The 22049-nt window shown below is 37.5% G+C and overlaps 2 protein-coding genes across 4 annotated transcripts in view; one reads left to right on the top strand and one right to left on the bottom strand.

Moving 5' to 3' along the window:
* Positions 1-22049, top strand: part of Pde11 (Phosphodiesterase 11) — a 243498-nt gene that overhangs the window by 206117 nt on the left and 15332 nt on the right. For both annotated transcript variants that reach the window (XM_071586469.1, XM_071586470.1), the window contains exons 6-9: positions 469-576; positions 8129-8266; positions 8365-8475; positions 8579-8676. In XM_071586469.1, the coding sequence (XP_071442570.1) occupies positions 469-576; positions 8129-8266; positions 8365-8475; positions 8579-8676 (455 nt within the window). The remainder of the gene's footprint in view (positions 1-468; positions 577-8128; positions 8267-8364; positions 8476-8578; positions 8677-22049) is intronic.
* On the bottom strand, positions 15786-20998 carry LOC139689385 (dual 3',5'-cyclic-AMP and -GMP phosphodiesterase 11-like). 2 transcript variants are annotated; one of them, XM_071586471.1, is made up of 5 exons: positions 20819-20998; positions 18324-18465; positions 18157-18231; positions 16661-16744; positions 15786-16342 (listed from the first exon to the last, which is right to left on the bottom strand). In XM_071586471.1, exons 2-5 carry the CDS (start codon positions 18381-18383, stop codon positions 16187-16189), a joined length of 375 nt encoding a protein of 124 aa, XP_071442572.1. In that variant the 5' UTR covers positions 18384-18465; positions 20819-20998; the 3' UTR covers positions 15786-16186. The 2 variants fall into 2 exon arrangements, with proteins under 2 accessions (XP_071442572.1, XP_071442573.1); XM_071586472.1 differs by having other exon boundaries at positions 18324-18461.

Here is a 22049-nt window from a genome sequence, read left to right as displayed (position 1 = left end):
GGGAAGCGTCGGTCGTTGCAAGTTTAAACATGTTCAGTCTGCCTAATGCTACGTTTCCACGCATCCGGCTCTTCTTCCCCTTTCTGCATCGCTGCGTTTTCATGCCCGAGGCAGCGCCGGACGGAAGCAGGAGACAACAATGTGCACCGTGCACAACGTGTGCCATGCCAAAGTTGTTGACACTGAGATTGATACTTGTTGACAAGCATTTAAGGAATGAAATTATTGTAATAAACTATAGCTTTTCAATGCCAAACCGTGTAGAGCCGGAAAAAGGTCTTCGATAAGATTTCGGTGCGCCTGTGATTAGCGTGTTTTAAATAGAGCAGTAAGAAAATGTTACCTGTGTGCATTTTCATGACATTGCCTTACTTATTAAATTACATTTGGTGTGCATTATTTTTCAGGCTATCAAAATTATGAAAGCTGGAAAGTGATCTTTAAAGGGCTGTTTTCTTTTCTTACCAGGACGACCGATTCAATCATGACATTGATGCAATGACTGGCTACAAGACCAGAACGCTGTTATGCATGCCCATCAAGGATTTGAACGGCGATGTCATTGGAGTGGCTCAGGTAAGTGAAAATTAATGATATTATTTGTTTCCTCGCTAAATACACAAACGGGAGCAAGGGCGTAAAACCACGAAAGACGTTCCTGAAATATATATCTCAAATTAGTAGTGTTCTACTGACTCGTAGGATGGAGTAGGTTCACATATATCTTCGTCGGAAAATTTAAGCCGTCCAGGTGATATCTGTGAAAGCATTCACATGCGTTCATCTGAGGATGTGTTTCGTGGTGGCGGTGTCTCGCGGAGTGCCCCGCACTTTCGGTAATTCCCTGTATTTGCTGAACCGTGTCAACCATTCTCCGTACAAAGAACTCGCGCGGCAATAGGAAGTCGTTAAGAGGCATTTCCAATGGTAAACATTGTACGGGATTACGGTCGGGAGAGGCCAGGAAGGCCATTCGTTCTTCATCCAGTGCAACGCTCAACTTACTTAAGGTTTGGAGGCTAATTTCAACGCGCGGATTTAGCTGCCCTGGTCAATGAGATGCCCTAACATTTAACCCTTACATGGTACCTTGCAAGCAACCGTCAGGGTATGTGGCAGGGGGTGATTTACTCAACTGCCTACTTTTAACCCAAAATACTCCCCCCCCCCTAGCGCGGTCTTAAATCTATCTGTTCTACACTTAATCTTTCGAATTTTATCGACGTGATCTCTTCTACATCAGGGGTTGGGTGGTAGATGGTGGTATCAAGAGTTAGGTGGTTGCCGGCCCCGATGGCGGCGAGGTAACATCCTCGTCTGTCAACCCAAGGGTTGCGGGTTCGATTCCTACCTGGGTGGGTTTTCCTCCACCTATGGCTTGGGTGTTTGTGATTGTTATCATTGTTACTAGTCCGATGTAAAGGCCAAAAAGTGCTGTTTTCGGACTAATTCTAAATAAATAAAGAAGACACTTAATAGTCTCAACCTCGTTCAAAAGAAAATACGACTATCTACCGGGGCACGATTGGGTACGATAATGCATCTTCAACATCATCGCTGAAGAGACATCCCTAGAGATTCAATCTGCAATTTAACCTTTGCTCCGTGAGTGAATTCCAACCTAGTTCCTCGAATAATTTTGATACGCTATTCGGTTTATCATAACAATGTTTTACAAAGTTAGCTCCTCTACGCTGCACGTGATCCAGCTCACCATTCAGCCCCACTGCATGAGGATCGCATATACTAGTAGACTATTCCAAGTGAGATGTAACCGGCGAAAAATAGAAATACCTTTTAACGCTTTCGTCACATTTTCTCAACACTTCCGAAAACTCCTAATTTTTAGACGCGATGAGAAGCATTTCCAGGTGGAATTCTATCAGTCCAGGAGCCAGCTGAGCGCTAACTCCGTCTTTTGACCAACATGGCATTTGAGCATCACAAGAATGTGCGAAACAAAGGAGCCACGGGTCTAGTCCCTCTCTCCTTCGAATGCATTAATTTTGAAATAATTTGGCCAATGCACCGGCCAAAGGTAAAGCTTTTTTAAGGGAGATCTCATGCATGCATACTTGAGTATACTGTATTTTAATTTTTTATCTAATTTAATTAATTTTTGTTACACTTAGATTTTATTTGTGTGAAGCGAAATAAGTTTTTACATGGTGAGCAGAAATTCTGGGGATCGGAGAGTAAATAGATAGCTAAATTAAGGAACATTTGGAATTTGTGGAAAAGTCCGAGGAATCTCTTTGTGATTTCCTTCAATCAGCCCGAATATTCAAGATGGCTAACCCTTACTGAATTGAGCCTCTGCGTTCGAATAAAAAAATGCCGTGATGTGTCTGTTAACAGATGACGAGCCGCAAATAAAAAAACATGACACGACAGGATGTCATATTTTTTTATTTAGGCTTGTTTTCTGGTTCCCTCTGCAGGCATCATATTCCCTTTCGCATGTGAAGATGTTTTATCGGAATGTGCAGAGATACTATTGGGAATATTCAAGTAATAAGATCGAATTTGAAGAATGGATTTATCGTTGACACTGACGTTACGTTGTTAAAATTCAAGGAGATTTAGACAGTCTCTCTCCGTAAATGACGTAAACAACGAGGAATTTTTCGTCACAGGTTCTGCCGCCCCCATGTAACCATATTACGTACATATCCAGGTACATAGAAATGGGATGTTCTCGTGCAATTAGAATAAATATTTTGGAAATAGCACGTATTCATTAGGCTTCTCGTGTTGTTTCAAAATTTCTCGTCATCTTGCGGATCGGAAATGGTGTTATTGTTCAGAATGATAAGCGGTTGACTTCGCACGGTTTCTTCGCACATCACCGTTAATTGATGACGCCCTTAATAACCAATCTACTCAGGGTATGTGCCGCTTAAAAAAATATGCAATAAATGATGCAAAAGTTATAAAGTACAGTTTAAAAAGTGGTTTAAAATATAAAAAAGGGTATGAAGTAACAAAAATTTCCGCTGCGCAGGAAAAACCCTCCCGCCTTGTTGGAATGGATAATTACGTCACTAGACAAGATGGCTTTTTACCGAATCCGTGCTATTTTCCAATGACCGGATGAACGAAATGAGTGAAGTTATTTTTGCTGTCGCTGATGGGTCCAAAAATGCCTGAATTGATAAAATTACAGCCGCAGCTGCGGCCTTATTGCAAAAGTTGAGATATGGGCGTCTTCTGCGGCGGTTATCTGCGTCCTGATTGCGCTGCCTGCGGAGCCGCAATAAAACGAATGTTTACAAACTTTGCATCATTCATTAACGATTTAAAACTGCTAAGAAAGTTTCTACGTTTTATATTATTAAATAATTGTATTAAAAACTACGTAATTAATACTGAAATTCTAATAATAGAAGTAGTGGCAGATCGACGGGGAGTGGGCATGAGGAACAAGCCTTCTCAAAATTCTTTAATAAAGCACTGGAAGAAAATAGGAGAAAAGTTAAGAGTTTAGAATTAACCATTCAATTATAGAAACTAACTATTGAAACTTATGTATTGGAAACGTTCCCGTGGTACATATTGAATCCATGCGATCGTCAATTTGCTGAAGCTTGTGCATGAATTCTTCCTCAGAAAATAGTTAACCCTGGACGAATTTTTAAAATGGCAGAAACATATTGAGAGTGTAAAAAAAAGATAACCCACGAACTCTTGCTCATTTTTCTTCATTCAAAATAAATGTCCTCGACAGTTCCTGAGGTTAATATATAATGCCTTAGCTCATTCCAGGTTAGGTTATGGGATATTCGGCTTGGGTAGAGCTAACCGTAGCTCATCAAAACCTGCCCTTTTCCGCAAAAAGAGTAATTGGAGAAATCTTAAAGAAGAATCGTTGTGAAAGCTCCTTCCCTCTTTTCTTTCGCCTAGGGTTGCTTCTTCAATTTAAACAGTCACTTAATTATAAAGTTCTAAGACGTTTCTAATTAATAAGTGGTAATGAAGGGTCATTTCTTCACTGGCCTTCCACTACTACCCTGCGTGAGACCCGTATATCCTTGCCCGAGGAAATATCTTTTAGTACCCGACGTCATTGAAAAGATATTTCCTGTATACCATTGGACCTAAAGTGTACAATTTGCTGCCGAATTCTTGCGCAAATACAGAATCAATGAAAATAAAAACAGAAAGAATGCACAAACGTGGTTTTCACTAAGGAGAGTCTGAAGGATTTATTGTAGCTGTGCAGAATTATTATTTTTTCTTACTTTTTGGAATAGTATCAAATAAAATACTGTTTAAATTTGTGTTGAATCGTGAATGCACTGTTAATCGATGAAGTTTGTAAGCCCTTGCACATTGCCACACACACTTGTCCGAAAGTTGTTGGAAAGTGGCCTTAGTACAGGTATATCTTCAAGGCTACCTAGAATCACTCCACGACTGTCGAGCTACTATAAACCTACGAATTGTGCTCTTGTGCCATATTGGAGTAATAAATATATTAATATAAATACGGGAAATTTTTTATGCTCTTACATGAACTTTCTTACGCAATACCGGAACGGCCACTAATTGAAATAAAATGGTGCTACATTTACGAGAGAATAAGGAGTTGCTCTCTTAGAGGAATAATGCCTATACTCTGAAAACTTATTGTGCTGAGTTCGCGTTTCGAAACAACATCACGTTTTTTGTTTAAAATATTTTATCTTTGTGACAAGCAATTAGCGGTATACGTAGATGGAGTGATACTATGTAATGTTAAGACCTTTATGGTCCCTTAGGTAAATATGACCCATGGTTCTTGAATTGCCGCGCAAGTGACTACCAAAAGAAATTACATTCGGAAGCCTTAGGGAGTTGACACAAACTGAAAACAGCTTCAAAAACCGGACTGGAGCGAAGGGTGGTCTCGGAATACTTTGCGAGAATTTAAACCGAGAGATCACTTTGATTGTATGAAAAGATTTTTTGAACGCTATTACAAGGCAAAATTCGATGGTCCCACGCCACATTTTCTCGACAAAGGCCGTCCTTTGATTTATTTTCTTTTCGGGATATATGCAGATTTTGTAGCTATCCCTTTGAATTTGTACTAGCAATGACATTGTTACCATCCGTAATATTAATGCACCAGACAAAAGGCGATGGAGAAACGGAACTAAACACAAATGGCATTTACTTTTCAATTCTCTGAATTAATAACAATAAATATTTAAAAAATCAACAAATGTACGCCATAGAAACAAAAAATCAATTTAAGTACATTCAACTGCTACGCTGAAGTAACTTCAAAGAAATGATAACGTTTTTGCTTATTTATTTGCCTCGAGTCCTCTAATCTCCGCAGTGTTGATTCTCTTGGCCTCTTGTAATAAATCTGACACCATAATTACGGCGACTTGAGGAGTGTTATTATAAATGGTCTTGTCGTAGCCACAGTTGACTTCTCGTAGTCATTGCCGAGAATAATACGTATATTTTCCTTTTTCCTTAAGATAAAGCGCGACGGTCGACCCAATCAATGAAATTGGATATGCCGACTTCATTGTGATGTCGCGGTGAATTTTCCGAGGCGGCCGCCTGTTTTTGTGGGCCTCGATATTCCGTACCATTTATTTATCCTGGAAAAACGCTGGACGACTTTTAAATGGCTGACTATGGAGTCTAGATACTTGTCTGTGGCATGGATGGACGAGCTTCGTTTAACACTTCCCCGGGTAACTGGGATAGAAAAACTTTTTGGGGGTCGCTTGCACTTTTCTAATTGCAAGGGTTTTGATGTCTGGTGTCGCGTCATTATTGACCGTTTCAAGTGATATGGCTCACATAGAGTCGTTATAATTTTACTGAAAATATTGTAAATTAGCATTTGCGTGCACTAGAACTGAAATTATAAGGGTATTACCCTTGATCATCTTCCCACTTCTACCTTAATTACTAAAAATTTGGTCTTTTGTTAGGTAGTTTCAAATATAATCGAAGCACTTCCTTGATTCATATAATTTTTTCTTTGAAATTAAATGTGCTCATTGCTTAGACGAAAATAACATAGTAGAATATCTGAAGGATTTGAGTTATGCCATGCCCCGTTTCATTTGATCCTCAGTGCCTATTCGTAATGTGAATACAATAAAGCCTCGTAAACTGGTAACTGAGACAGTTAACCATTCAAAGAGCATATATGTTAGAATTAACAAATATACGTTTATGTTAGGGTAAACTTTGCGCGGAACTAATTTCTCTAACAGCCCCGATTTCCTCTTTCGAAATTTTAACCGACACAGGCTGAAATTCGCTCATAAAGAAAGCTAACGCCGCACACAGGCACTCCTTTACCGGCAGTTCGAACCAACTTCGCGTATGTTCTTAGTTGTAATAATAATAAACTATGTAATATTTGAATATTTCAAATCGTAGCCTCTAATTTTTCGCTCACCTACGTTTCCACACTCTAAGAGAGATTTTTATAATTTTTTTGTAAGTTTGTTCCTGATTACCAACGGAGAATACCAATTACCCGTAAGAACCAAGGAGATAGTGATCTGTATGTATGTAACTTAAATTCAAACTATTGGGGTATATGTCATGGCTCATACCATTGTTGGAGGGTTGCCTCTGAGGGAAAAAGTCGTCTTCACAATAACAGAATGATATTGAAGGATATAAATACTAATATAGAAACATTTTTTGCTACCACTTGGCGTGGGTTGGGTTTTTTTTGGGTTTCTTGGGTACCGCCTGGAATTGACTGTTTTTTCTGGTTAAAAATTAATTTGTTTGTATTCGAGTGCATATAATGAGACTGGAGCAGTGCCATAGGAACAAGGGCCCAAAGAGGGGCACTTGCTCCCCTGGCCTCCAAAATCTGACTTTTTTTATATTGCTGAGAACTTGCCGCTACTTTTTGGGGTTGTAGATGGATTGGTCTTATCAGTGTCGAGGATGACTTCTACATTACTTCCTATAGTACTGTTTTGTTAAATTTCAATTATTCTGTTTTATGATTACATAGTTTACTACTTCAATTGAGTATTTTCTTATTATTTTCCTTTTGGGAATATTCTGGCCCAGCGATTGTTTAAGGCTAATGGTTTTTAATTCAAGCTTCAAGTACCTATATAATCAGTAATCAAAAGTGTCCTCAGGATAATGAATTATTCGATGATAAGGTGTTAGGAAAAAAATATTTAGCAGGGTATTAACTGCTGGCCCACTGATGATGACACTAGCACACTGGGTAAAAGTTAGCTCACTGTTGATGACAGGATTCACTTGTTTTGTTGATTAAGTAGCACAGGACTGATTTTCCCCTGGCCCAACCCTAGCACCCTGTTGAACTCCCTGGCCTGAAGCTTTTTTGTTTCATCCCTTAAGGTTGCTTTTGTTTACTTCCAATGGATAAAAAAGAATAATGATTTCACATATAATACTGTAACCATATGTTTATACAATTTTTTAGAGCTTGGAAACTCATCAAAAATGTATGAATCTGTGTGCGTGAAATATTTTTGTTTCAAAGCATTAATCACAGAAAGACATCTTGTGGGTATTATATGAATTTTCTGTGGATTTTATTTTTTGCCTAACTAATGGACAATGTATTAAATGTGCTTTTGGCAACACAGGGACATAATCGGCAGTAAGAGTGACAACTATATTTTTATATTAAAGTTTTCTTCTAAATGTGCATTAAAAATCAACAATTTCAGATTGTAAAAATCATTCGCCTTGACCGTGATGAATTTACACCCTGAAATTGTTGCATTGTGATGCACATTTAGTGGACTCCGCCAAAAGTTGCTGCCGCAGGATCTCCCACAGTTTCTTGGAATTTATCCAATTTTCTTGTTGGCCTTTACCGATTTCCATATTAATAATTCTCATGTACTCTGAGCAATATTCGAGCTCAATGAAGTCAATATCAGCTCAGGCATAGGCACTCCTCAGTTGCCCCCAAAGCTCTAGGTCGACGACCAGTCTTAAATTTTTGTTGAAACAATAGCAAATGATTATCAGTAATTTTTATGTATAATTCTTATTGAAGATGCTTGGTTGACAAATATTGCTCAATCCTCTTATATGAAAGTTGTCTTTGCTCAATATTGCTGATGCACATTGACATAATATTGTGATATTTTTGTCTTGCCAGGTTATTAACAAACAAGGAGAGGCAAGTTTCACATCCAATGATGAAAAGATATTCAGCAGCTATCTTCAGTTTTGTGGAATTGGGCTTCGCAATGCTCAATTATATGAGAAAAGCCAGCTCGAAGTAAAAAGGAATCAGGCAAGAGTTTTGGTTATTGAAGACTTTTTTTGGGATTTGAAATGTAAATTGCTTTCCCTTTTTTGTGCAGCCTGTAATATTTCCTTACTTCCTTAAAGGTATTGCTTGATCTTGCTAGAATGATATTTGAGGAACAAAGTACAATAGAACACATGGTGTACAGAATACTTACGCACACTCAGTCCTTAATTCAGTGCCAACGTGTTCAGGTAAATATTGGTCCTGTTTCTAATTTGAAACCTATGCTTAAACAGTATATTACAGACATTGAACACTCCATATTTCCATTTAGTTAACGCAAAATTATTTTAGGTGCTCTTAGTGCATGAAGCATCGAAAGGAAGTTTTTCTAGGGTGTTTGACCTTGAGGCTAGTGACCTTAATTCTGAAGATGTTGATTCTCGAATTAGGTGAGTAAAATGAAAACCTTTCTTTCCATACTGCAGGAATACTATTTTCACCTCATGAGTTATGTCGTCTTAATTACTGCAATCCTGAGAAAAAGTAGCATGGCCTTCAGCTCTTAACCTATGAAATAACCTATTTGTTGTAAAAAATCAGTCATCAATGGTAATCATGCAAATAAATTTTTCCTCCAGATATATTAGTTGCCATTTTAGTTAATGAAGTAACCTACTGTGTATTTTGAGAGGTTTTAAATTTGGAGAAGCCCTTGCTTCATGCTTATGTATTACCACAAATATTTATGAAAACGTGATAATAACATTTGAGGAAGCCTAAAGTTTGTTTATGAAATGTTTGAATTATGTATCGAGTCATTATTTTCTGCTTTAATTTTCTTGTCTCGAATATACTGTTGTACCCTACATTTCTTGTCTACCTTTTCTTCTCTCGGCTACCATCCATCCCCTGGTTTAATTTTATAAAGGTGTTTTATTTTAGAATAAAAAATATTGCATGAATAACTTGATGAAAGTTCATTTGGTATTGTGACCTGTATATTTCTTCTTTCGCATCCTTTTACTAGGCAGTGCTGCTGAGTGAGCTGATATTTTTCGTCATGCATTGATGGAATGGCTTTTCTTAAAAGTCCACTAGTCCTTTTTTTATAATTAACCCATTATTGATTTCTCTTTTAGAAGAGGTGCTGTGTGATGTGTGGTCATGGTGCTTTGGTGTATTACTTGAGTTTTCCTAATTCCCTCTTCTGTTCTTCATCTCCTGACCACCATATTAGAGAATAAAATGGAAACATGTTCCCCATTGCATATGTAGCCATAGAAATACGTTCCCTATATATGTAAATTTTTCTAATTTTAACAGTTGGCAGTAATATACAATACAACTTTTGCTTATTTCAAGGTAGTTAAGAAGCCCTTGGGTTCCCCATGTGTTGGAAAAAATTCTGACCTTGGTGAGTGAAATGAATGTAGTCTTGAGGTAGATAATGCTGCTAGATTACGGTTCAACTATTAAAAAATAGCTTTTCTGATCATAAATGCTCAGCATGGATTTTGATTTTTGGAGGAAGGTAGAACCAGTGGTTTTGAAATTTATCATTGCACTTTTGAAACATAAGATGAAATGCAGATTTAGCCATTTTGAGGCTCATGGCACTGCTTTAAATTAGAGTGTACTGTGAGTGTCAAATTATTAAATTCAGATATTCAACTTTTTAAAAATGCAAGTAAAATCGGTCAAAATTATTATTTGTGATTATATTAGAGGAATTCCAGCCAAACACATCATGGGAATTCTGCCATTCTTATGATAACTTTCCTTAGACAAAAACCTCAGTATAAATATTGTGTGCAGCTGAGGAACTCATTTCGTTTTTGATTTGCAACCAGCAAGATATCAGTGAAGCAAACATTTTAAGTATATAGTTCAGGAAATACTTGATTATGGATGATGTTTTAAGCCTAGAGAAAGTGAATGGCATCAAGAAAAATGTTTGCTGTCCCATAATTCATTGAGGAGAAGGGTAGGTAAAAGTATTTTAAATGTAGGTAATGCATTTACATTTATTATTCACAGTAAATTCGGTATATATTAATGAATGGCATTGGTACAGCCAAATTCAGTTCACCTTTAAAAGTAGTTCATTCAAATATGGTGAAGGTACACCACAGTGTCTGCCTGTGGAGCTAAAGGTCGCTGGTTCGATTCCTGTGACCAGTGAAAATTTTCAGCTATTTCAAAAATTTGTCCATGGTTGTTCGGAACAAGACAATACCACATTGACAGAAAAAACAGAATAATGGCATTTCAGAGCAAGACAACGAGAAAAATAGATTCCTACTAAAAAAAGCTACCCTAAACCCATGGTAACAGTGTCACCATTGGGCATTGGTGGCGCAGACTGAGAGAGTCTGCCGAGCAAATAGAAGTTTGTGGTATTTGCCACAGTACTGCGATATGGAAGACAATGGGAAACCACCACGTGTTATTCCCCCTAGAATATGCAGCTGCATGAAACCAATTCTAGGATTGAAATACCGATGGTGATGAATGAACAATTACATGGTAAACATTTTTGAAAACATTTCTGCGAAATATTGTGAGTCCATTATAAGATTATAGAAAATGGCCACATTATGCCTCCCAAATAACACCAGAAATGATATGAGTAGAAATATGTAGAGCAGGGAACTTAGGTTATCGTCCACTGCAGAAATAAACTTGAGCATCCCGATTCCCTCCCTTAAATTCATTCCTCTGAATCAAGTAGAGTTTTGGGTACCTTTGACTTAACCCTTAAAAGTTGCAAAATTACACATTTGTGCAATTTCCTGTGTCAACTATTACCTAACCCGCCTTATCTCTAACTGTTAGCATAGATCTTTCTTTTTTACTTCCCAATAAAGGTTTACCTTTGGTGTGCAGCGCACCGATTACACCCTTCCTCTGCAGACTTTACATATCCTCGCACTGCGTCTTCCACCATGCTTCTTTTGCTTCATTTGTTGCCCGCCTCAATTTATTGTTTAATTCTTTGTACCTCATTTTGCATAACTCTGTATTTATATTCTTCCATTTTCTCCACTCATCCATCTTTGTAATCATCTCACCCGTGATCCATGGTTTCCTAGTCCTTTTAGCGTTAACGGTTCCAATAGTGTCTTTAGCGGCTTTATACAACCCTTTCTTGATACTTTCTCATTTTTCTATGATAGTACTTTGCTCTTTACCATCCTTCATGATATCCTCTACCGCCTGTTTGTATTCCTTCCTTTTCAAACCATTCAATGCTTCTACATTCCATTTTCTAACTCGCCGCCCCTGCCTAATCTTTTTGAACCGGACGCTACATTTCATAAAGACTAAATTGCGGTCAGAGTACGCATCCGCTCCTGGGAAGCTGTGTGAATTTATCACACTGTTCCTAAACCCGCGTCTAACCAGAATATAATCTAGCTGATACCTTTCTGAGTCACCTGGCATTTTCCATGTATACCTGCGTCTTTTGTGGTGTTTAAACCAAGTGTTGGTGATGACTAGCCCCTGTCTCAACTGCTTCCTCCCCGCGGTCATTCCTCGGGCCTAAACTGTAGTCCCCGACCTCCTCACCCTTCCATTCCAATTTTCATCAATTTCGCATTCCAATCCCCCATCACTATCAAATGTGTCCCTGCAGGAACACTCACGATTATGTCCTCTAACTGATCATATATCCTATCGACCTCCTCTTCCTTATGGTTGCTCGGTGGCATGTATACCTGAATAATAACCAAGTTCGTCGGTTCTGCTTTTATCTCTACTAGTAATATTCTATCCGTTACCTGCTCTATGTTGACTATGCTTCTTCCTACCTCCTCATTTAATACTATGGCAACCCTTTGTTGGCTCTTGTCCTCGCAGCTGTATATTATTCTATAATTATCACTCCAGTAATCCCCGCTATCTTTCCATCTCACCTCGTATAGACCTAAAATATCTATATTTCGCCCTTTCCATCTCTCGCTTAACATTCTCCAATTCCCTTGTCCTCATCATTGTGCTAACATTCCACGTTCCTATTCTCACTAATTTGGTCTTCTTCTCCTGGGTCTTCTGTCCTACTGCTGCTGGTTTTCCCTTGCAAGGGTTTCGTGGGATGACGACTGCGGAAGCCTTGCCTCCCCCGCTGCCGGGCATGACACACGGCCGATTGGGCTGAGCCCATAGTTGCCAGGACTCAAAATCTCTGTATTGTCCATCATTTAAATCATGGGAATGATAATTGAGGTGGCTTCCCGTTGCCTTCCTCAATAGTGTTTTTAACGTGACACCATCACTTACTGACCGCCCCACTGGGGTCAGACGCCATTGCAGCCGCCTCACTGAGGAACAGACGCTGCGTGGACTACCTTTCGTCTGGCTCCTAACCTTCGACCTATCTGGCATGGGTGACCCTACCAGGAGCAATTATTATTATTCCCGCCAGCACAGCTCTAGGGGTCATCGGAACGCACAAGCCCTTCCATCACGTCAAGGTTGTAGTCCGGGGATGGTGTACCTGTATAGTTACCCAAAATTGTTAGTTCATCAGTTGAAGGGATCATTTTCGTAAAATCACCATACTCCCTTTATGGCCATCTGTATGCCCATTTAATTTATTTTTTACCTGTTAATGTATTCCTATTATACCTGAATTGTTCCCATGCCTATTTAAGGTGAATTTTTAGTTAGGAATATAATGTATTGAATCCCCGGGCTCTTTTCTTGAAGGAATTGTATATACTCTCACATTTACCAAGGATCTATGTACCATTCTAGCCCACACCTATTTTTGAACCTACCTTTGACAGTAATAAACATTATCTCAGCTATTCCTATTACAACGCTCATAATAAGAACCTCTACGATTTTATAATCTACATATCTTTTCATAAAAAAATGTAAATTTAACTCTTTCTGGGCTGTGAAAATAATGAAAAGGAGATTCTGTTCAAATTGTTTGGTTTACTTTGATCAGAGAAGCTGTAAAGTAATGTGCCGAACCCCTGTATTTTATCGAAGACCTGTGTATTTTAATGAGGCCCTGATTTCATATATTTGGAGGGACTTTGGACTGTGTTCCCAAAGTTTATTGTGATTTGGTATTCTTTGATGTGTAGAAAATAGAAATTTGGGTGTAGCTGCAGACTTTACGAATTTTCTTCTACATGCTTTCCTCTATTTCATTTGACCCTCACTGAACATGGATCCATGAGGAAAGAGGTGTATTGCTATGCTATCATTTTACATTTTGATCAACTTTTAACCAATTAAGCAAATTATTATCGCGGTCATTTCCAGGTGGAGGTAATTTGTCTTCCATATGTTAATATTTCAATACCTGTTGGTTTCATTGTTGTAATATTCATACCATTCCATTAAGCTAACATCTCGCTTGTCTCTAACTATAATCTGGGTTGCATGTATTGATGATTCATAGCATAAAAATTCTTGGTGTTATTTTGGTTTTCATCAAATATTCATGATGGTTTTTTTGCGAATGACATTTCTGTATAATTGGTAAACTTTTCTCTTTCTGCACAAATTATTATTACGTATTGTTTGCACTTTTGCATTGACATTTTACAGTATATTTCTTGTTTGTAACCACATGGAATTTATCTCTTTTTTCTTTAGTCCATCATATAAAAGATCTTAAATCTTGACTCTCTTTAATTTGACTGACCTTTAACTTGACTCTGGCCTTGATTCACAAAGTGCTCCATTTGCCCCTTTGGCATTGGTTTTAAATTATTGTATTTGTGAATTACTCCTGTAACTCAAGATACCATATTTCCTGGCCCAGAACATGCACCCTCATTTTTCAGGTCAGACAAAATGTACTTGGATCAGACAGAAAAGATTGACTTCTTGTGTTGTTAGCACTTGAAACAAAGAAAATTGATTTGTTACATTAAAAAATTAGCAGTTGCACATGTACCAACATTTATTTATTGTCAAATCCCAGGAAATTCATCACTGGGCCTAAGTGCCTTATTATCCATTATTGTAGAGCACCCTTCTCTCTTAATAGCCCATGAAGCATTTAATTTTTAATTTTTTTATGATGCTCAGTTTCAGTTATTATTATGATATTATTGAAATTTGTTTTAAAATTAGGCATTTTCCTGACATTCTCATTCCAAATAAGATTGAATGCCTGTACATTCAAAGAGTTTTTTGGGAGAAGTAGTAGTAGTTTTTATGTGAGGCGACCGACAACTCAGGTCAATTGTGCCATTAGGGATGAACAGGAAAGGTTGAAGAGTAGAGAGAAACCCGGCATCAGCATTAGGCTGATCTTAACCAAAGGCGCCAAGGGGTCCGCAGCTTTAACGTCCCATTCTACGGACGGTGTACTCACTTAAAGTGCTCTCCACAAAGCACCTCAAGTAGGGCTCGGGACACCACAGAATAATATCTGTCATGGCTAGGATTCAAATATAATGTAATAAATATAATAAGATAATCTATAGAATAATCCATCCCATAGGGTTAAGGATAAAAATAGTACATTCAACAAAATGAGCATGCAACGCAATGAACAAAACTGCAATATGCTTCATATTGCAGTATTTCCCCTAAAATTTCAAGCATTAGGAATATTGATGGGCAGCATAGTAGTGGATGAGCACTCTAAGCACACAATGAATCTGGGGAATGTAGATCATACAGACTAGTATATGGCATGAAGAAAACAAGTTGTTTGTCTTGTTGAAGGTTGTTCTCAGTAATCATTGCATTTTGATTATCTTGTAGAATATTCCTTGTTAGGCTTTGTTTTCACATCCCACGATTGTGGTTAAGTCTTTGTGTGTTTTCCACTGGACCAGGGGTTGAGGTTTCAATGCTTTGATTCTTACTACCTCCGTCATCATCTTTAGGGTGTGGATAGCAGGTCATTTTTGCCATCCTTAGATATCCTCTGGTTGGGATCAGGTCACTCCTGATTGACGTGTAATCGCATTCTCTCTCCATCTACTTGTTATCTTTATTTTATGAAGAAGAGGCTTGGACCTCCAAAGTGCAAGGTGCGGACCTTCATGTATTTTGGTTGAAGTTTTTCCCCTTCGGATGGATTTAAATCTCCTATAGATTTGGATCTCCTCATTTGCTCCCAGTAGCCATTTCCGTTTTTGGTAAATTTAGCTTCATCAAAGAGAATCCAATGTCAGAGATGTATGCTCCATTGTGGAGCCTACTCTCCAGAAAATAAAGACAGGCGGAGAAAACCTATTATCATTGTATATGTCGGATTGCAGGAGGTTTTGCCAAGCATTGATCTGAAAAACATTCCGTGTCCCTATGTGAAAAGGGACATAAGTTAAAAAATAACGATATTTTCCAGTTCAATTGCCCTTGGAAGTTAATATAGAAGAAGAAACTGTGGGGCAGAAAAGTGGTCCATGGGCACTGGAATGAGGGGTGAATCATCAAATCTAAAAGGTGCAAGCATGGTCGGGAGTGAATCCATGAATAAATGCATCTTTTTGAGGTCATTCACCAAAGGTCGAAGAAGTATTTTAGAAACAAATAGGAAATTATTTATTAATTGACAAATCACAATATATGTACACATAAATGCAAGCAATGACTCTTAAATAAACCTCGTCATGACCTCATTACCAGCAATTAAGTGTTTTACTAAAAATATATTACAATAATGAGTCTATCATTTCTTTTATACATAAATATAAAAATTTTCTTCTTAAATTATCACACTCACAAAATGGTCCACTCACTGTCTTCATTTTGTGCTTCTCTTGGTTAAAAAATCACAAACAATGTCAAACAATAAGTCACCTCTATCTGTGACACGCACACTCAAGATTTTCATGCATGGGAAGGAAAATACAAGCTTGGGCAAACATCATTTACCTCTGAGGAATCATTTTCCTTATTTCTCACACTGCTTGCATGAAAATCACATCATGATCAGTTTCATCAAGTCTTGCACCACAGAAGAGTATGTGAAGGCATTCAAGGCCTTGATGAGTCATTGTCATTTTTTCTACTTTCTTCTTGCTCTTGTTGGCGGTTCTTTGCTCTAGATGCTGCCAACTCCAGCCAATGATCCTTATTTTGCCGCACTCTCTCTTCCAAAGGGGATAGTTTATCAGATAATAATGCAAATGCCTAAAAGAAATACATTTAATGAGGCACCACCGATACAGATATCAGTACCACAAAGGCATACCCAATAGAAATGTGCAGAGTCCATAACTTTTCACATGATTTAGAAGGAAATGCCCAAGAAATAAAATATATTGTAGAGGCAGGTTTCAACACCTGACAATTTTATTTCGCAGAGTGGTTGTAGAACTGGAAAATTTTTACATGGATTTGCCGTTCTATTAAAAATTTTAAGGTAAATATTTTTATGACTAATGAGATTTCAATTTCAACTCTGTCAAAAATAGACTTGCTCTTGGAAACAGTTAATCAGGTACTTACTTCATAAATAGGAAGGCAAATTGAATCAATGAACCCAACTTGCATCAATGGCAGTTGATCCTCTTTTTCTCGATTCATCATGTCCTGAATCCAAAGACAATAAAAATGTAATCAACAGATTGACATGGGCCATAATAGCATATTTTTTAAGTCCACAAAAATTGATTGGTAGCATTAAGAGTATGCTACGAAAAATATGCAACTTGCTCGATACTTTCATTTTATTGGCCCTATTTGGAAGCCACATCAGCTGTATAAAATAGAAATTTTGAAATCAACAATGTCCTGGGTAATGCAAACCTTGTAATGCTACTGTGCTATTGACTTATTTTTTAACTTCTTTTTTTTAATTGGACTTAAATTGAGACTTTATTGTCCCTTCTTTCACCTAACTGCTAAGTACAACATAGGACACAAGCACTCAAGCTCTAGGAGGAGGAAAACCCATCTAGGTGGGAATCAAACCCACAACCTCTGGGTTAGCAGGCAAGAATGTTATTCCACTGCCACTGGGGCCGACTTATGCCCGACCATCAAGTGAGCACTGGATCATATATTCTTCAATGAAGAAAAGAGTTGTTGAAAATGTGGATTTTCAAGAGCCAACCAGCAAGAAGGTTACAGGAGACATACAAAATTATTAAAATTGGTATTCTACCAGAGAAGATACGTTTGGGAAGGACAGATGATAAAATATTATCATGAAAAATTTACTTACAACTCCTGAAAAAGCATATCCTGTCACCCAACAATACATACATCCATAAAAAGAGACATTTAAGGTGTGATATGATGGAATATCATAAATAACAAAAAATTAAAAATTGGCTATATTTTACACATAAGAAATTTTGTGGAAAATATTGCCAATTTTTAATTACGTACATCCATCCCCTCCTCAATTCACAATCCCACTGCCAATATGAATTCAGACTTCCTGCATCTTCTTGATTTCTCCCAAACATTCTCTCTTCACCCCATTTTACCTTTCATATCCATCTTCACACTCACTTTTCAAAACCCTACAATGCCTATGCCTGTCATCTTGCTTAAATTATCATATTCTGCATCGGAAAGCAATGCTTCACATCTAAGTTTTTACAATTTTTTCCCCGCATAGTAAAAAATATACATATATTATTTATTTCAATTAACCACTGTTTTTCGTTTAAAGTGTTTGACTATGCATTGCCCACAACAAATATGAATTAATATGCAAATGAATTCTATAGTACTCTATAGATCATGTGATGCATTCACTATAGTAGTCAGATGTGCACATGCACACCAATTAATGCCCTTTCAAGTTTCCAATCATAGGTAAGAATATTCAAACCCCGACAGATTACATTTGCAAGAACATCTGCCTATGTCAATACTTAATGTACTCAGGTTGCATATTATCAGTATCACACTTTGAACGGGCCCAATTGACCTACTTCAGGCTTCTCACTACCTTTATTAATCAAAATGTACCAAAAAAAATTTGAACTCACAATAGGGGTGATATTCAGTTCTTCTCTCTCCATATCTCCTTGCTCGAAAAATTCACTGGAAACCAGTTCAGCTACCTGAAATATTAACCAGGACAACACAAGAAATATTTCAAAGTTATATGGCTCCATTAGTTGCATGAAATCCCAATATTACCAATTCCACTTACTCTCCTCTCCACTTCCCATGGCTTTGTTATGGCAGCCAAATCACAGACGGTCATTGTCATTGCTCTCAGGAGCTCCCGATGGTCCTCCCACACCCAGTTGTACGAGTCTGAGCGCACTAAATTGAAGAAGGCACCTCGCTTCCTTAGAACAAATAATTTTTCATCAGATCACACAAAAAGAAGTGGGATTCAAATTCTTCATGTTAAATTTAATAGCAAGTACTAGTTGTTTCCTCTGAGCATGGCTTTAAAAACATACAATAAGAATCTTACATACCTTTTTTGAGAGCCAATATATACAGATCCAAAACTCAAAGTGCTTAATTACCACATTTCATGACTACAGTGGCCATAGAGGCTCAAACTCTTTATACTTCATAAGTTGTTTTCATATTATTATTCCAGCAATTGTGAAGTGCCATACTAAATCTCAATTCAATATCAGCAGTTCAGAGGTAAACCAAAAACATTATCGCAATTCTAAACCAAGGACCATATAATAGAATGCATTTTCAAAGTCATTTAACTTTCCACCTAAAATTTTTGTGGCTATAGGGATTGCTCCAAAATATCAGCAATTCTTATGATTGTATCATTTTAATTGGCTATGTCAAGAGTAACTTGAAAAAATTATCATAGTATTAATTATGATGGTGCACCGGTTACAAAGAGACTTAATATTTAACAATGAAGGTTGAGATAAATCACATTATTGCCATAGTACTACAAAATTTTAAGTCCATTTATAACTCATTGCAGGGTGAATTGATTTTTCCTCCCATGCCAATACTCTTAAGGTTTGGCATGGCAAAGTCAAATGTTTTATAAAGATACTTGTAATCAAATTCAATCATTTCTAAACATTTGGGGAGCACGAGTATAACATATTGATCACGAGCAAAAAATTCCATTCATGATACCTCAATTGTAACAACACCACCTTCTGAACTCATGCAAAAAGTACTACCTTGATCAAAAATTTCCCGGAATTTATTCAGAAAATTAAAAATACAAGTTTATTCATCTAAATCTATATTGTCCCCTTCAAAGTAATCCCCATCGACTGCAACACACTTATGCCAGCGCTTGATCCAATCCTCGAAACATTTTTTATATTCGGTTTTCGGTATGTCCATCAGTGCTTCCTGCGATTTTTCCATTACTTCCTCTCGGCTGCTAAAACGCGTTCCCCGTAATGGTTTTTTAACTCGATTGAACAGAAAGAAGTCACAGGGAGCCAAATCAGGTGAATTCGGTGGCTGTTGGATGGTATTTGTTGCATTTTTCGTCAAAAAATTACGAATAATGATAGCACTGTGCGACGGTGCGTTATCATGGTGCAAAATCCACGAGTTTTCTGCCCACATTTCTGGTCTCTTTCGGCGAATTGCTTCACGCAAACGTCTCATAACGCCCAAATAATACTCTTTGTTTACTGTCTGGCCTTCTGGCAAAAATTCATGATGCACTACACCGTTGTAATCCATGAAAACCGTCAGCATTGCCTTCTTTTTTGACTGAAAACGACGTGGTTTTTTTGGTCTCGGCTCATTTGGTGAACGCCATTCACTTGCCTGATGTCTGGATTGCGTGTCGTACTCATAAACCCACGTCTCGTCTCCAGTAATGATCCTTTTGATGAATGTGGGATCGGATTCAGCCTCGCAAATCATGTCTTTTGCGACGTCAACACGGTCTCTTTTTTGCATGAAATTGAGGTACTTTGCTGCTACACGACGGAAACCCAAATCATTAACCACAATGTCTTGGGCGGATCCATAGGCAATGTTCAAGTCCTCCGCTATTTCTCTGATGGTTAATTTGCGGTTATTGACCAACATTTCTTTTACTTTATCAATTTTTTCACCGACTTTCGATGTCGATGGTCTGCCACTGCGTTCATCATCTTCGATTGACTCACGACCACTTCTGAACCGCTCGTGCCACTGGTAAACGACCGTTTTTTTAGAGAATCGTTGCCGAAACACTTTTCCAACATTTCCAACGTCCGTGCGCCACTAAATCCGTTTTTTACGCAAAATTTAATACAAGTTCGTTGTTGCAAATTTAAATCCATTTCTGCAATTGTAAAAAATCGCCAACACACACAGAGATAGATGTACTCTTGGCTACGTAACTTTTGCAAATGTCAAGTTATGACACTAAGATTTGAAGGGAATATCAACAACAGATGTACCAATTTAACAAAAAAAACAGAACTCAAATCGGAACGATGGGAGCGCCACACGGTGGTTATTCCGGGAACCTTTTGATCAAGGTAGTATTTCACCTCTAGCATCCAATAGTGGGAGATATTTTTATTCTGAACAAGAGGTTGACAACCAAGGAATATGAAGTGACAATAAGCTTTTCCTATAGAAAATATTAATATTATTTTTTGAGGTAAATTTCAATATATTGTGTAGCCATATGCACTCCACTGAGTTGAATGAAACTTTCAAGTACTAGATATAGAAAGGAAAAGTTGAATCAACCTAAAGTATACAGCCAGATCTGTGGAAAGGATAGCATCTTCCAGTACTTTTATAATTCTAGAGTACTCTTCAGATGATATGTTGCTCAATATCTGATTTCCCTGTAAATAAAAAGCAGGTACTTTGTAGTAAGATACATAACAGTCATTTAAAACATATACTTATCAGAAAAAAGATGTATGCATTCTTTACATAGCAGTATAGATTTATTTTGGAAGAAGAATCAAAAGTTTCTTTGAATGGAAACTTATATTATATGAACCACTAGAGCAATATGATAGAAAGTAGATATGTTCCTCAAGAAAAAACAAGGCATTTAGTTGAACAGCCAACGTACTAGGCTTAAAACTGCGCCTACATGGATATAAGAGGAAAGTGGCTGAAATACACAAATAAGGTGGCTAATGTTTTTTGTGCGTTAAGCATTTAAGTGGGCAGGTTAGATTTATTACATTAAACCACTTGGGCTTATCAAAGATTAACCTTTCAAGTAATATTGCATTAGCAATTTTACTCATTCCATCAGGCTTAGATTCATCAAATAGCTTCATGCATTTTAATCAGGATACTCATTTCATAACACTTCTTCAATGCCCAAAACGTGATTCAAACACATTACCTTTGGATCAGCCCAGAAGCATACTAGATGACAGATTACCTAAGTTACTCAGCAAGTGACTGTTATTACAGTCTTCTAATTCCAGGAGTCAAACCTGGAAACTCACAACACTGGATATGACCGCCAGCTCTAAATCTAAATGTTGAAATCCTACCTCAGTCATGGATTGCGTCAGATGATGTGCTTTTCTTGGGATCTTTTGTGAAGCAAAATGATACAGGCTATCAAGCGCCTAAAACATGATTATTAACAACTAGTACTATCATCTTTCATATTTTACCATGCTTGAAAATTTCAATTTACACGTTAGCTTGAGTAAAATACATAGAAGAGAACTTATTATTAATGCTGCCTCTTAACTAGATGGACACACATCATTTAGCACAGGGTGTATGGAAATTCTGATTTTAGAATCTAACTACACATATGATGTCATTGAAAAACCCAGGCACCAAATAACCAAAAATCTGGAGAAATTTTAAATATTGAATCAAGCAAATGCATATTTAACACACTGCTCCTGGGACACCTAATTCAGTCAACCTTTGGCCTATAACCACCTTATATTCAGGTAAATGCAGTATTTTGATAAGCTGAACATCATATCATACC

The sequence above is a fragment of the Hetaerina americana genome, unplaced genomic scaffold (assembly GCF_022747635.1).
Source record: "Hetaerina americana unplaced genomic scaffold, ioHetAmer1.1.p SCAF_23, whole genome shotgun sequence".
Taxonomy (NCBI): domain Eukaryota; kingdom Metazoa; phylum Arthropoda; class Insecta; order Odonata; family Calopterygidae; genus Hetaerina; species Hetaerina americana.
The sequence above is the reverse complement of the archived record's forward strand: the minus strand, read 5'-3'. Positions and strand labels throughout refer to the sequence as shown.

What these genes read in the sequence shown, in the direction of transcription:
- LOC139689385 (XM_071586471.1), bottom strand. Translation starts at nt 18,383, where the DNA reads ATGACAATGACCGTCTGTGATTTGGCTGCCATAACAAAGCCATGGGAA. An exon ending in AACTGAATATCACCCCTATT is followed by an intron (nt 16,745 to 18,156) that starts GTGAGTTCAAAT and finishes CTTTGGATTCAG; the next exon opens with GACATGATGAATCGAGAAAA. An exon ending in TTTGCCTTCCTATTTATGAA is followed by an intron (nt 16,343 to 16,660) that starts GTAAGTACCTGA and finishes TATTTCTTTTAG; the next exon opens with GCATTTGCATTATTATCTGA.